The 16,532-nt window shown below is 39.9% G+C and overlaps 2 protein-coding genes across 4 annotated transcripts; both read right to left on the reverse strand.

Annotated features, from left to right (window-relative positions):
• Positions 1–1,524: 1,524 nt before the first annotated feature.
• Positions 1,525–4,652, reverse strand: LOC116127556 (protein ACCELERATED CELL DEATH 6-like). Of its 3 annotated transcripts, none has more exons than XM_031413207.1 (8): positions 4,510–4,652; positions 4,232–4,390; positions 3,617–4,114; positions 3,370–3,519; positions 3,078–3,224; positions 2,940–2,993; positions 2,411–2,847; positions 1,525–2,237 (listed from the first exon to the last, which is right to left on the reverse strand). In XM_031413207.1, the coding sequence occupies exons 1-8, from the start codon at positions 4,643–4,645 to the stop codon at positions 1,638–1,640; spliced, it is 2,181 nt and encodes a 726-aa protein (XP_031269067.1). In that variant the 5' UTR covers positions 4,646–4,652; the 3' UTR covers positions 1,525–1,637. The 3 variants fall into 3 exon arrangements, with proteins under 3 accessions (XP_031269067.1, XP_031269069.1, XP_031269072.1); XM_031413212.1 differs by having other exon boundaries at positions 2,075–2,237; positions 2,632–2,847; XM_031413209.1 differs by lacking the exon at positions 2,940–2,993.
• A 4,366-nt stretch (positions 4,653–9,018) lies between these two features.
• On the reverse strand, positions 9,019–13,475 carry LOC116127537 (protein ACCELERATED CELL DEATH 6-like). The gene is made up of 7 exons (XM_031413192.1): positions 13,359–13,475; positions 12,564–12,700; positions 11,739–11,838; positions 11,124–11,661; positions 10,465–10,608; positions 9,793–10,229; positions 9,019–9,618 (listed from the first exon to the last, which is right to left on the reverse strand). Exons 1-7 carry the CDS (start codon positions 13,473–13,475, stop codon positions 9,019–9,021), a joined length of 2,073 nt encoding a protein of 690 aa, XP_031269052.1.
• Positions 13,476–16,532: the final 3,057 nt, after the last annotated feature.

The raw sequence follows: 16,532 nt of genomic DNA on the forward strand, positions 1-16,532 counted from the left end.
TTGATAATTTTGTAAGAGATATCGGGTTTTTGATAATTTTGTAAGAGATATCCAGTTTTTGATAATTATAAGGGATTTTTGATCATTTTATAAATGATATTTTATATTTTCAAGAGGATTTAATACTTAAAAAAACATTCAGATCTACCTCTCCTATTGCCTGTTGGCATTATTGTCAAAGAGATGTTTTCTAGTCAGAAGTAGAAGGTCCTACAAAATACAAATTGCAGCAAAAGTAAAGAAGGAAATGATATCCTTTCATTTTGTCTGTTTTCATTATTTCTTCTCTACTTTTTTTCTTGATCGATTCTGCGTTTTGTAGGGACGTTTCATTTCTCTCTCTGTATTTTCTGCTTAATTTCCTCTCTCTGTTCCCATAAATTGCAGAAAATTTAGAAAGCATACGAATAGTAGTTCATCCTTTGGGTGATAGAAAATAAATGAGCCAAGAAACAATGAAAGAGGGGAGGGGAGCTGGGCTAGAACACAAATATTCAATTCAACAACTATTAATTACATTAATAAATGTTAATGACGTGATACTCCCTAATATTTTACAATTTTTTTGAGAAGATTTGAAGATGAAGATTAAGAAGGGATTAGAAGAGATACCTCACATCGTCAAGTTGGTGGGTTATTATGATGTATATATATTATTAGACTCTCTCCTCCCTTAAGTTAACTTTTGGGAGTGAGTTTTACTAGTCCTCTTTATCGTAGTTATAGTTAAGCCAAGTCCCATGGACTTGGGTACTCGAGAAAATTACAACCCATCCTTACTATTAACAAAAATAACAAATATATCCTATAAAAATTACAAATTCACCCCCAAATATTCAATTGAAATTGATCATAAAATTTGAGTGATCCCCATATTCTGATTTCGATTCCTACAATGGTGGAATCAAAACCAACCTTGTGAGGGCTGGTTCCCGGTAGAAACCAGAACTAGAACCCCATGTACCTGCTGGTTTCAAACCTAAATTCCTGCACACCCCTAGTTATGGTGTATGCAAGGTTTCGAGAGTGGACCGCTTTTATGTTATGGTGTATGTTGGCTTTTGGAAGTGGCTTTTACACCAACCCACTTGACATTATGGTGTGTTCTAACTCTTGGGAGTGTAACACTTTTGGGCTTGTGTAAGCCCACTTTATCAAGAAGAGAGCATTGAGTCTCGAGATACTGAGGTTTGAGGATAAACTGAAAAAGACGAAGTGGCTTTAACACAAGACCAGTTAAATCTATATTTTATACTGGTTTACAAAAGTCAGTAACTTCATTTACATAAGAATTATGTAACTTAGAAGAAATTTTAGTCCATCTTTTCTAAACACACAGAATTAGATTTAATTTCATAAGGGTAAATTATAACACCACCACCAAAGCATAAAAGAGGTAGAATTTTAAACCCTAAAGTTAAAATGAAAATGCCAAAGCAATTTGCTTCTCTGTTGTTTTTTTTTTTTTTTTTTTTTTCCATGTTCTATACTTAGGCCTTATGGCTTAGAGGCATGTAATTCTTAATTTCAAGAATTTCATTTACTCTCATTTTACAAATAAACAAAAAGGACAAAAATGTGTAATTTAAATGCAGTACTGTTAAAGTAATGTATTGCTCTGTTGCTCTTCTGGAGAATTACTTGGTTGGTTGTAAAATGCTTGATCCATAAGTTGAAGAGATCATCTCAACCAACAAAGGAAACTGCAAAAGAGCAAATAAGGATACAGGGAGACAGCCAAGAAGGGAAATTGGAATGATGGTCCATTTCCATGGATGGGAAAGAAATATGTAAAGGGTTGCACCAAATGCTACCATCATGCTTGCAATAGAAAAGAACAAGGTGATTAGCCCAATGATTAACTTCTTCGGCAAGGACTCCAAAAAATCTGCTTCTGCATAACGCGAAGTGAGGATTGCCATGAACATTAGTAGTGAAGCAGTGGAAGTAAAGAGTGCAAATGAATCTGATATGACAAACACTATGAAAGATGGTTTGTGCAAGAAAATGGGCGTCCCTTTAGTAGAGTCATTGCCACCTGGTACTGTGAAAGCCGCTGCAAAGACTACTGTGATTATAAGTGCAGCTATAACTGTGCAGGACGAAGCAGTCTCCTTCATCCATTTTTCACCTTCTTTGACTAAATTCTTGTGTGATTCGGTAAAAACTTGTCTAGGAGTTTTATTGGACCAATTTTTCTGTTCATGAAGGGATGGATGAACAAAACTTTCCACAGCCTGGGCATATACACATAAAACCTTAGCTTAATAGATAAGAAAATGCTGGACAATATTAAGGACTAAATATTATATATTAAAAATTTCTCATTTTTCATGAGTTTCGGGCCTTAGATTGAAGAAGTATTTAAGATGATAAAAATAACTCTTTCTTTGCTTGGTTGGATGCTCACTTTAAACCATTGTAGCTCCCCCTGCATCTGCAATGCGGGACCTGGAATATGATCTAAAGGGACAAACCTTCCAGCGAAATGCAAAATGTTGTCTTTTTTTACACTCATGTCAGCCACTTGCTTCATGTCCGGGTCCCAGGTGAGTAAAATATTTTTTCTATTTACAAGACTAAATACTTTTTCGTGGCGATTTAGAATTGCAACTCGAAATATGTCGTTACCATTTGTAGAAAAAGTAAAGGAGAAGAAATAGGCCTTCATAATTTCATTGACAAGCTCGTAAATCCCTGATGCTGCGGCTGTAAGAACTGGCGTACATAATGACTCAAATGCTTCTCTATTGCTCCAAATAACTCTGTCATGACACATGATTTTGACAATTTCATGTGCTTGCATATTCGTTAACTTTGCATCGTGTATGCTCTTGGTGATTGGAACTGCATTGAAATAATCTCTACTCATTTAACAAGCTAGAGAATTTCTTTTGAACTACTCAGTTAAGAGAACATATATTTCAATGCCTGATTACCTAAGTGCATGAGGGCATTCCAGAGCGTAATATATATTTTTTGGCGCAAAGCGCCTGTTACAATTATAAAAACAAATGGCAGCAGTCAGTATCATAATTAAAGGAATGAAGAGATATTTAGATGGGAGGTTTACAAACCAAGGCTTGTGGCAGTAGACATCATTTGTTGAAGAAATCCAATATCTGTTAATTCAGCCAACTTTGTCTTTGATCTCTCATCGGGAGTTTTCACGTCTCTGTCCACACTTTCAGGGCCAGGAATATGTTCTTCTTGCACAGGAATCCCTGCCAAATTATATTAGTTGTGAGCATACATTTGAGAGAAAATTTCTATAAGGAATTTGTATATATAATATAATTTGAACAAGAGTTCTGCATATGTTGCGACTTAGCAGAGAAAGTAAAAAATTATTAGATTGTTGACACCGACATTTATAGATTAAGCGTTTCCAAAATCCAAGTCTGATCCCACTTTGAAATGCCAGAGGCTTATTCGCCAGTATTAATAAAATACTTCCTCTATCCTGGTTCTCGACACGAGCTAAGTTTGGATATCGCTTCAATAAGTCTAAAGATACACCTGTAAATGGAGTAGAGATCAACCAAAAATTAGGGGTCGAAGAAAGAAACCAAAACAACATTTACGTATATGATCTGAAAATGTATCCCATACTGACCATAGAGACCAGAATTGGTCAAATCTTTAAGCAGAAAAACACCATCACTGTTATCCAAGCTAACTGCTGTCACTGAGAGTAGATATTGAATAGTTTCCTTGTGGCCACGAATTGCAGCTTGGCGAATTGGTAGTAAACCGTCGTTGTTCCTTATATTTGGCAATTCTTTGTTCTTATGAACAAAGGCTTTTGCGGCCTTTGTGTTGCCACATTTGGCAGCGTGGAATATAGGCGTTTGGCCGTATTCATCAGTCAATCGTTCTAGTGAGTCTGGGCCAACCATCGATGCAACCTTTTCCAGAAGCCAAAAGGGGGAATCTAAGTTTAGAGTAATTACGTGAATAACTGTTTCCTCCAGAAATACTTTAATCTTGGCAGTCAACACCACGGGGTCTTTGGTTATGAAATCGTCAACTCTCTTCCAATCATTCTCTTGCACAGCCTTGTATAATGACTGGTACTTAATATGATCCTCATTCCCCTCGCTTCTTTTCTCCACTATAAATTCCAGATTATGAACATATATTACTGAATAAATCTAAAAAGACTTCAAAAGATAATTATTCATAATGAGAACTTTCACACCACATCAGTACGTATCCTTAACTAACTAACCTTCTACATTAACACGTCCATCATTCTTATAGCTTTGCGTTGTTGCAGTTTGTTCCTTAAAATCACCTTGCTTCACCTCAATGACTCCTTGTCCTGTTTTGCTAAAAAATTGATCAATCGTAGGTTGAAAGGGATTGCCTTTTATACTCCTACTGTTCGCTGTTATATTCCAAATCATGTACACGGGAGAGCACTTCAATAAATAAGAGAGTTTAAACGATATAACCAATACTATGCAATGCATTAATTTTCACTTAATATCAGTGTCGTTGACTTACCTTCGGCATTCACAGCTTCATCATTCTTATGGCTTTGAGACTTTGCTGGTTGCTCACCCGATGCATTTTCATTTACCTCTGTAATTTCATCTCCTTTTCTTTCAACCAAGTTAGTGAAAGGTTGAGCAGAATCCATTGGCGATATCAGTTTAGGACAAAGAGTGCTCTGTAAGTTATTTTCAAGTACTATTTATAAGGATCTCAAAAGCCTAAAGCCAATACATAGAAACAACCGTAATCATTCATTTCATCTCTTGGAAAAGCGATAATTTCCCGGGGACAAAATTTCGCTGGGAATTACTTTTGCAGTTAGATTCTCTGAGTCAAAATGGAAGAAAGTTCTTATAACTTTTATTTATTGAAATGAATTCGCAGAGTGAATTATTTTCATTTTAACTCTGAGTGTTACTAGAAGAGGTTACTTTGTTCTTAGAATATTTTGCATGAAACTCATTTTTTGCCGGACAATGAAAGTTTATTTCTTTTTGCATCAGTTTTTTGCAAGTTTTGCCTAGAAATTTGCATCAGTTTATTTCTTCCATGGCAAGCAAAGTTGCAATTCTCTCCTTCCAATTTATGAAAGAATTGTGAATTACTCTCACTGTAGCCCCGTATAATGGCTAATGTCTTATATGCTCATAATAATACTTAACAGCTCGAAGGAATGGCTGCTCCTTAACGTAGGACGGACGTTCCAAGTTTTGCCTAGAAATTTCTGGAAGACGGAACTGGCATAGGAACGGGGTCGTTCCGTGTTGGAATGTCCTGACCTAAGGAATATTGAACAGACACAAACCATTTTGGTCAACTTAGTCTTATAGGAGCACCCGGATCCTATAGGATAAAGAGGGTAGGGATGGGTCCTATCACTCTCTAAAAGGAGAAAAAGAAAAAGAAAAAAAGTAAAAACAAGTTAATATCAATAAAACAGGAAAGATCCACTTCAACTTTTACTGTTCTCCATTTCTACCTCTCCTGTCGGTAGCTGTCTTCCTTTATTCTATATTCCACCATCCAAAAATCATTATCACGCTGCATTTTTGTCTCCAGCTTTTCTTTAGGTGATTGATTTACTTTAAATTGCTCCTTGGAATACTTCCTGACCCTTTCAAAATTAAAATCCTCTCTTTGGCCCCCACAAATTTAAATCTTTTTCTTGTTCCCATCCAAAAAAAAAATTTGGCTGTTGAATTGATGGTCCTTTTTGGTCAAACGCCAACTAGTGATGTAGACTCAAGCGTCGAGTCATCAAAATACGAAATTAAGGGTTAGATCGGCTGGAAATTAGAAGCCAATAAAATCAATTTTCAGGCTTCTAATTTCATAAGATGAAGAAGCGAAAAACTTATGTAAAAAGAGGACAATTTTGTTCATTGAACTCAATTAAAACATACAACTTACATTCTCTTTTATAGGTTTTAAAGGGATAATTGAAAAATAACTTATAATAACAATTACAAGAAGTTACAGAATGATAAAAACTGAAAATAACTTCATTTGATTTTATCTAAAACTGAAATTCTAAACCATGCCTCAACACAATGCCTAGGCATCAAAGTATTTTGGAATTTTAGATCCACCTTCTTCTTTGTGTGCCGCGGCAATGCACCGCAGCATGCTTCCCTTTTATTTGTGTGCTGCGGCACGATTCCCTTATACCAAAACGTGTTCATTATTTAACAAGATCATATTTGGGCGATGACTTTGAGTGCTCGGTCAATTAATCAACAATGACGTGTATTTGATTTGATCTTTGTTCTAGTTCAAGTTCCTAATCAAAAGTCTAAGTCTGGTCAAATTCAATGATCGTCCAAGCTACCGACAAGTTACCGTCTTTGTCCTCTGCAAAAGATCCATTAAATTACAAAATTTATCAAAGAATGAGTCTATTGATCAAATTTATGCACCAAATCAAGCATCTTTATGAGCTAGCTATAGCCTCTTTCTTAATTTAGCCCTTGAACTTGACGAACCCAATTGGTACAAAGTGGTAAAGGCCCACCTTGATTAGATTACATATAAAAATGCGAAGTGTTGTTTAACATATAAGACCCCTTGTTGGGTAGTTCAAGTAATAGAACGAGTAGGGTGTATGGTCTCAAGTTCGAATCTTCTCTATCTTCCAAGATTTAAACATATCATCATGACAATGAGTAGTTAGTCACATACTCAAATTAGTCGAGATACGCCCAAACAAGCCCGACCACCTAGTTTCAAACACCCTGTTGTGTGTGATTTTTTCACCAATCTCGGGCTGCCGCGAGGATGTAACTTGACCCACGACCAATCCCACTCCACTAATTGTTTGACCTAGCACAAGCTTGTTAACACATAGCTTAACCTAAAATAAGCTAGTCACGAACAACTCGAATGATCATTCAATCAATTCCTAGGTATTTTCAAATCCCAGATATTACAGAAATGACCAAATCAACATCAATCTCTATGTGATCACAGTGCCAAATCATGAGAATATCGGAATTATAGTTCAGATTAATTGTAATATCTTTATTTTCACTCTTTCCTTTGTACAAATCTTGTATATAAACCCCCATAAATAATAAAAAAGGGGTTACGATTTGACACAAAATTCGTTTTGTAAGCTCTCACAACAAATATAAAAAACAGTGGTCATAGGCTCAAAAATTTATCTCGTCAAACCACTTTAAAATTCTCATGGCCCTTTATTTTAAAGTGCTTAATTTCCTCTGTGTGTTTCTACTCAGAAGATCCCACAAATTGCACAAAATTAGTCAGGTCCCACAAATTGCAGAAAATTTAGAAAGCGTACGAATAATAATTACAAAAGAAAATAAATGAGCCAAGAACCAATGAGAGAGAAGAGAGGAGAGCTGGGCTAGAACATAAATATTCAATCCAACAACTATTAATTACATTAATTATAAAGTTAGATATACTGTAGTATAGATATATTAATTTATAATATTAATATAAAATGAGTCCCGAGATATTCAAGTTTGAGCATAACTAGTGATTTTGGGCTTTTGGAAAGATGGGTCACTTCATCTCATAATTCAAATTTTGGGTTGGATGTTCAATAAAGAAGAAATAAAGTATAAGGTTCAAATGGTTATATTGAACATTACAAGATTAAAACATTAATCAACATTACAAAATTTATCAAAGTCATAAAGGGGATATATGTTTCAAGTATTTTGATCGTATTTCAGATCTATTTACAGGTATTAAAATATATAGATAGATCCATATATAAATGTTTGAGCAAGCCTAAGGAGATGGATGTCTAAAATAGAGTTTGTTTAGATGCAACAAGTGACTTATCATTCACCAAATCAAGCCATCTTCATAGGCTACCAAACATTAAGGCTCCGTTTGGTTCACAATTTTGTGTTTTTGGGAAAAGTTTTTTGAAAAAAGTTTAAAAAAAAGTTGAATTGGGCGGGTATTACGATGTAGGATTTACAAATTGATAAAATACCCCCTATGTTTGTTTTTTTACAAAACACCCCTTATAATAAAACATTAAAAGTTAACAAAAATACCCCCAATCTACCCTCAAATACGGACAGCCGGCCACCACCGCCGGAGGGTAGCCGGAGTCGCCGTAACAAAAACATTAAAAATATTTAGGGGTATTTAATTGAATTAACAAATTTAGGGGGTTTAAAAGATGTTGAATAAAGTTTAATAATATTGTGAGTTTTGGGTATTTTACTGTTTAACTTTTTTGGGAATACTAAAAGTAGTATTCCCAAAATCCAACCAAACGAAGCCTAAATGTTCAAACAAAGTAAAGCCCATTAACTTAAGCCCACTATTCCCAAAAAGCCCATTTACTTTACCACCCCAATTGGCAAAAATGGGAAGAGCCATATTTTGATTGAATTTCCATCTTTTTTTTTTCTATATATAATTTTTTTAATCCAATATCCCATTTTGTTTTTTATACTTTTTATTAAAAGTTGTAATTGTCTCACATCATCGAGTTGGTGGGTTGTTATGGTGTCAATATATGTAATTGGATTGCCTCCTCTCTTGAGTAAACTTTTATGCATGGTATCATCCAAACCCCCTCACACAGTTGAATTTCCCTGTTCACCATTTAACCCATCTTGCCATTTTCTTATCTGTGTTTAGAATTTGATTTAATTTCAGAAGTCTCAATCATAACACCAACACTAAAGCATAAAAGAGGTAGAATTTAAACCTCATAAGTGAAAAGGAAAATGCTCTTTTTCTGTTTTTAGAATTAGATCTAATTTAAGAAGTCCCGATCATAACTCCACCACCAAAGCATAAAAGAGGTAGTGTTTAAACCCCTAAAGTTAAAAAGAAAATGCCAAAGCAATTTGCTACTCTGTTTTTTATGCTCTAATTACTTAGGCCTTAAAGCTTGGAGGCCTGTAATTCTTAATTTCAAGAATTTCATTTACTATCATTTTACAAATAAACAAAAGCGACAAAAAATGTGTAATTTAAAAGCAGTACTGTTAAAGTAATGTATTCTTCTGTTGCTCTTCTAGAGAATTACTTGGTTGGTTGTAAAATGCTTCGTCCGTAAGTGGAAGAGATCATCTCAACCAACAGAGGACACTGCAAAAGAGCAAATAAGGATACAGGGAGACAGCCAAGAAGTGAAATTGGAATGATTGCCCATTTCCATGGATGGGAAAGAAATATGTAAATGGTTGCACCAAATGCTACCATCATGCTTGCAATAGAAAAGAACAAGGTGACTAGCCCAATGATTAACTTCTTCGGCAAGGACTCCAAAAATTCTTCTTCTGCATAACGGGAAGTGAGGATTGCCATGAACATTAGAAGCGAAGCAGTGGAAGTAAAGAGTGCTAATGAATCTGATATGACAAACACTATGAAAGATGGTTTGTGCAAGAAAATGGGCGTCCCTTTATCACAATCGTTGCCACCTGGTACTGTGAAAGCCGCGGCAAAGACTACGCTGATTATGAGTGCAGCTACAACTGTGTAGGACGAAGCAGTCTCTTTCATCCATTTTTCACCTTCTCTGACTAAATTCTTGTGTGATTCGATAAACACTTGTCTAGGAGTTTTATTGGACTTGTTTCGCTGTTCTTGAATTGATGGATGAACAAAACTTTCCACAGCCTGAACAAATATACATAAAACCTTTTGGCTTAATGGATAACAAAATGCTGGACAATATTAAAGACTGCATGCTATATATAAATTTTTTCTCATTTTTCATGAGTTTCGGGCCTTTGATTGAAGAAGTATTTAAGATGATAAAAATAAGTCTTCCATTGCCTGTTGGATGCTCACCTTAAACCATTGTAGCTCCCTCTGCATCTGCAATGCGGGACCCGGAATATGATCTGATGGGACAAACCTTCCAGCAGAATGCAAAATGTTGTCTTTTGTTACTCTCATGTCAGCCACTTGCTTCATGTCCCGGTCCCATGCAAGTAAAATATTTTTTCTATTTACAAGACTAAATACTTTTTCGTGGCGATTTAGAATTGCAAGTCGAAATATGTCATCACCATTTCTAGTGAAAACAAACGAGAAGAAATAGGCCTTCATAATTTCATTAACAAGCTCATAAATCCCTAATGCAACGGCTGTAAGAACTGGTGTAACTAGTGACTTTAAGGCTTCTTCCCGGCTCCAAGTAACTCTGTCATGACACATGATTCTGACAATTTCATGTGGTTGCATATTCGTTAACTTCGTATCATGTATGCTCTTGGTGACTGGAACTGCATTTAATTAAACTCTACTCATTTAACAATCTAGAGACTTTCTTTCAAACTGCTCCTTTAATTAATAGAATATATAATTCAATGCTTAATAACCTCAGTGCATGACCGCATTCCAGAGCATAATATATATATTTTGGCGAAAAGCACCTGCTATAATTATACAAAACAAATGGCAGCATTCAGTAGCATAATTATAGGAATGAAGAGATATTTAGATGGAAGGTTTACAAACCAAAGCTTCTGCCAGTAGACATCATTTTTTGAAAAAATCCCATGTGTGTGAATTCTGTTAACTTTGTCTTTGATCTCTCAGAGGGAATTTTTACGTCTGTGTCCACACTTTCAAGGCCAGGAATATGTTCTTGCACAGGAATCCCTGCCAAATTATATTAGTTAGAAGACGTACATTTGAGAGAAATTCTATAAGGAATTTGTATATGTAATATTTTGAATAACAGAGTTCTGCGTATGTTATGACTTGGAAGAGAAAGTAAAAAATTAAAAGATTGTTGACACCAACATTTATAAATTAAGCGTTTCCAAAATCCAAGCTTGATCCCACTTTCAAACGCCAAAGGTTTATTCGCCAGTATTAATAAAATAGTTCGTCGGTCTTGGTTCTTGACACGAGCTAAGTTTGGATATCGTTTCAATAAGTCTAAAGCTATACCTGTAAATGCAGTAGAGATCAACAAAAAATTAGGGCAAAGGATTGTTGTCCCAAGACCAGGGTTCAAAGAAAGAACGTTAAACTAATAAAACTAAGAAAGCAAAAAAAAAAAAAATCTTATATCTGAAAGATGAATCTATGAGTCTATGACAATTATATAAATACCGTATCCTTAGTAATGTTAAATAATAAAAGAGAATTAATATAATTTACATACTGACCATAGATACCAGAATTGATCAGATCTTTAAGCAGAGTCACTCCGTTCGTGTCATCTAAGGGCACTCTTGTCATTGAGAGTAGATATTGAGTTGTTTCCTTGTGGCCACGACTTGCAGCTTGGTGAATCGGAAGTAGACCCTCGCTGTCTTTTAAGTTTGGCAATTCTTTGTTCTTATGAACAAAGGCTATTGCCGCCTTCGTATTGCCACATTTGGCAGCGTGGAATATAGGCGTTCGGCCATATTCATCAGTCAATCGTTCTAGTAATTCTGGGCCAGCCATCGATGCAAGCTTCTCCAGAGGCCAAAAGGGGGCATCTAAGTTTTGAGTAATTACGTGAATAACTGTTTCCTCAATATATACTTTAATCTTGGCAGTCAACACCGCGGGATCTTTGGTTATGAAATCGTTAACTCCCTTCCAATCATTCTCTTGTACAGCCTTGTATAATGACCGGTACTTAATATGATCCTCATCCCCCTCGCTCCTTTTCTTAACTATAAATTCCAAATTATGAACATATATTACTAAATGAATCTAAAAAGAGTTCAAAAGATAATTATTTATAATGAGAACTTTCACACCACATCAATACATATCTTTAACTAATTAACCTCTGCATTAGCACGTTCATCATTCTTATTGCTTTGCGTTGTTGCAGTTTGTTCCCTGGAATCACCTTGCTTCACATCAGTGACTAGTTGTCCTGTTTTGCTAAAAAATTGATCAATCGTAGGTTGAACAAGATTGCCTTTTATACTCCTACTGTTCGCTGTTATATTCCAAATCATGTACACATGAGAAAGCATGTCAATAAATGTTATACCCGGGAAAATAAAGGGCTGACGTGGGAAAGTCACGTTATGCGTGACCTGCTCCCGTCAGGGCAACACGCACACGTCAGACCTGCGAAATAATATGGAGCTCACACGCGTCCATTCCTCTGCAGCGAGTCGTGCGAAGTCAGCTTGGAAAAAGGAAAATGGGACGTAAAGTCAGATTGTATCCTGACAATCACACCAACCCATGGATTCAATGATGATTACACGCTTCAGTTTGAGATAAAATGAGGAAGACCCCTCCATTAAGGGGATTCGGCCATTCTTTACAAAAAACAACTCTCTCTCTCTTGTAAAAGGAAAACACTTACTTTTCATAACTTTTTGTACGTCAGTCCGCTTCGCGACCTGACCCACACTAATATCAATACAAATCAGTGGACGTAGGACTTGCTACCTTAGCATCCGAACCACTTTAAAAGTCTTCTCTGCATTTATTTCAATTGATATATCCATTATCACGTGCATTAATTCATCAAATAGCAAAACCCACGTGACAATTGGTTGGTGCCGAAGGAGGGCCTGATTTAGCGTCTACCCTTCATCAGGAGAATCTTTGACCTACTGGTCTTACAGCTACAATGGTCCGCCAATCTGAACCTGAGCAGGGGAACCAATACGCTGAAGGAGTCCCGGCGACCCAGAGGGACACCCCTTCCAGCATACCCCCAGTTTCGCAAAATGCTGTTGGGAATACCCCAGCAGCTCCGCAACTGGACCCTGCCATCCGAAGCTACCTGGAGAGGTTCGACAATACTCTCCAGAAGGTCAACCAGAGGTTGGACCGTCTGGACCAAGGCATGTCGTCCGCGACAGCCGGAGCGGTACAATCGCCAAAAACGCCTGCAGGTCGCGCGAAAGCGCGGCAAAGGGCGATAGCCCGTGCTGCGAGCACTGCAGCGCGCAAACGCAAGGGTAAGCAAGTGGCAAAAAGTAAGCCTACGGGCTCCCAAGGGCCAGCGAATACAAAAGGCGCCCCGAGCCGGGTGTCGGCAAAGCTGAGACTCGGTGAAAAAGTAGATCCCGAGCTGTCCCATGCCACGTCGCAAGCAAGCCCGACCGAAAATGCTGGTCGCGATGATTCCGATCACCACCAGCAGAACGATCCTGATCGTTCTCGTGCGGGTGCCCCCCACACCTCGCGGGGCGGTTCGTACCACCGCGAGGGTCGTGAAAATGCCCCGCACAATACATCGCCTTCACACGCCTCTAGTCAGCGTGTATCGAGCGTGCTGGATACCAGACCGCGGCGAGGAGGCATCCGACCTCCGAACTCTCTGACCGCAACCGGGAAGGCCGGCTCGCATGGGTGAAAAACACCCAGGTATGGCTCCTTTACCCCAAATTGAGGAGCTCCAGCGAGCTCTGGATAGGTTAAGGGAGCAGCGAACGTACAGGCGCAGTCGCCTCTACGTCCCCATTTTCCCTTGAAGTGCTAGCTGCTCCACTTCCGCCAGGATTCAGAATGTCAGATATGCGGCCGTTTGATGGAACTATGATCCGCAGGACCATTTATATGATTTCAACGACCTGATGGAGCTCCACCAGGTTTCGGACCTTCAAATCCGCTGTTTGGCCGTGACGTTACTTCTCATGCCAAACTGGTTTAGTCGCTCCCACGGGATCGATCAGTTCGTGGCCTCAGATGAGCACGACGTTCCTGCGGAATTCCAAGCCAACCGGAAATTTTCAATGCCTTTGATTACCTCATCATATAGGCAAGAGAGAGACGAATCCTGCAGTCTTACATTGATCGCTTCCACAGGACTCAACAAAGTGGCTCACCACCAGAGGTCCATCCGAACTCTTATAATAGCTGGAGTTCGCCCGCAAACGAACTGTGGAAAGAGCTGCAGCTGAGGACGATATTTCCCCACCAGATTCTATAACCTGGCAGAAAGTATCTTCGAATAGAGAATTCACTGGCGGCGCTCCGCCGTCGCGATCACGGCACTTCCAGTAGTAGGTCAGGTCGGGGAGACATAGGCGAGCTGATCGCAAAGGAGACTTGACGGTCAGCGAAAAGGGAAGAAACCCCGCTACGAGCAGAAAAATCCTATGCTCCTGTCCCCCGTCGTGACCGCGACGGGACCCAATACACTCCGTTGAATGTGTCCATATCCGCGATCCTCGACAAATCCGAGGAAGCCACCTGCTCGGTAGCCCCGAACCAATGAAAACCCCCGCTACGGCTAGAAATAACAAAAAGTATTGCCGTTATCATCGGGAAATGGGCATCTCACTGATGATTGCCGAGCTCTAAAGCAGGCTATCGAAGAGCTCATCAAGAAGGGGCACTTCAAGGGTACATTGATGACTCCCCAAAAAAACCAAGGGGAGCGAAAGAAAAAAGCGTCGTGATTGCAGCGGGTACGACAGTGTTAACATAATCTTCGGAGTCCGCACCTCGCGGAAACACCGAGGAGCGCAGAAAGATATGTTCGCGACGCGCTATGACCCGATCAGAGTGATGATACTTCGCAGCGACCTCCGAAAGCCAGAAAAGAGGAGCCAATCACCTTCTGCGAGAAAGAGGCGCTCGCTTGCACCATCCTCACGAGGATGCTCTGGTAATCACGCCCCTGATAGGTGTCATAATGTCTGCAGAATGCTTGTAGACAACGGAAGCGCCGTGACACTCCTGTTCAAATCCGCTTTCGACAGAATGACCTGGTCGAGGCCGACCTGAAACCAGCCTCGATGCCTCTGTATGGTTTTACAGGGGATCACTTGATCCCCATGGAACATCCAACTACCATCACGCTCGGCCGACTACGACAGGTGACTAGGTGTACCGAATTTTTGGTCGTGTACTGTCCGTCGGCCTCAATGGATCCTGGGCGACCTCTGCTGAGAACCTTCAGGGCAGTCACTTCCATTTATCATCTCAAGATGAAATTCCCCACCCCAACGGGGATAGGAGGTAAGCGAGTCGTAAAGTGCATCTCGCGAATGCTATGTAAAATCAGTCCAGATGGCCGACAAAGGAAAGGGCATTTCGCGGTGTAACACCCGCCGCTTGGCGATCACCGATCGAGCCACAGCCTGGTCCGGCGGAGGATATAGATCCGCGGTTCAGGAAATCCCCCCGAGCGGCCGTTGAGGATCTATCCGAATTTCGGTTGATCCAAAGAGCCGAGCCGAATGCTAAAATCGGAAGCTGTCTCAACCCTCAGCTCGCTTCCGAGCTGGTAAGCTTCTTGAAGGAGAACATTGATTGTTTCGCCTGTCCATGCAGATATGGCCAGGATCAGCCCGAACGTTGTTTGCCATTCACTGAACGTCAGCAGTGAAGCTAAGCCAGTTCGCCAAAAGAGAAGGGCAATGGATCCGGAGCGTACGCCGCATTAAATCAAAAGTGGAGAACCTTCTCCGCAATGGATCTATTCGCGGCTCTCTACCCGACCTGGGTTGCTACCTGGTCTTGGTCAGAAGCCAAATGGCAAGTGGCGGACCTGCGTAGACTTCAGCGACCTGAATAAAGCTTGCCCGAAGGACACTTCCCCCTGCCAAGAATCGACCAGCTCGTTGACGCCACTTCGGGGCACGGCTGTTAAGCTTCATGGATGCATACTCGGGATACAACCAAATCCCGATGTATAAGCAGATGAGAACATACGACCTTCATTACGGACCGGGGCTATACTGTTACAAGATCTGCCCTTCGGCCTCAAAATGCGGGTGCGACCTATCAGAGGTTAGTCAACCGAATGTTCTCCGACCAGATCGGGGACAATGGAGGTCTATGTGGATACATGCTGGTCAAATCCCAGGTCGCTTCCGAGCACATTACGCATCTCGCTGAGATGTTTGACATACTCCGACTCTACGAATGAAGCTGAATCTCTCAAATGTTCGTTCGGGGTATCGTCAGGAAAGTTCCTGGGATATATGGTCAATTAGCGGGGCATAGAGGTAAACCCCGAAAAGATTCAAGCTCTGCTAGATATGGAAAGCCCGACCGTAAAAAGCAGGTCATAGTCTGAATGGGCGAATAGCGGCGCTTAGTCGCTTCATATCAAGGCTACAGACCGCTGTTTGCCATTCTTCAATGTTCTGAAAGCCAATAAGAATTCGTGACTTACGAATGCGAGCAGGCATTCCAGAGTATAAAGAGCATCTTGGAAGCCACCTCTCCTTTCTAGCCTCTTCCACAAGAAATCCTGCTCATCTACCTTTCCGTGTCTCGTGCGGTCAGTGCAGCTCTAATACGAGAAGAGGAAAAAGTTCAGTGGCCGGTATATTATGCATAAGCTTCTATCGGATGCCGAAATGCGGTACCCGGAGATGGAGCGACTAGCTTTTGCCTTGCTGGTCGCGTCCAGAAAGCTGCGACCTTACTTCCATGCCCATACAATCAATGTAATGACAAGTTACCCTCTCAGGCAGGTCTTCAGAAACGGAGGCCTCAGTAAATTGCTCAAATGGGCCATGGAGCTGAGCCAGTTCGACTTAAGGTACACGCTAGGTCGACTATCAAAGGGCAGGCGGTTGCAGACTTCATCTCGGAATTTTCCTATCTCCCGAGCGAGCACAGTCTAGCGAGGTCGGGCAAGAGACTATCCAAAC

Source organism: Pistacia vera, unplaced genomic scaffold (assembly GCF_008641045.1).
Source record: "Pistacia vera cultivar Batoury unplaced genomic scaffold, PisVer_v2 Contig1046, whole genome shotgun sequence".
In the NCBI taxonomy this organism is placed as follows: domain Eukaryota; kingdom Viridiplantae; phylum Streptophyta; class Magnoliopsida; order Sapindales; family Anacardiaceae; genus Pistacia; species Pistacia vera.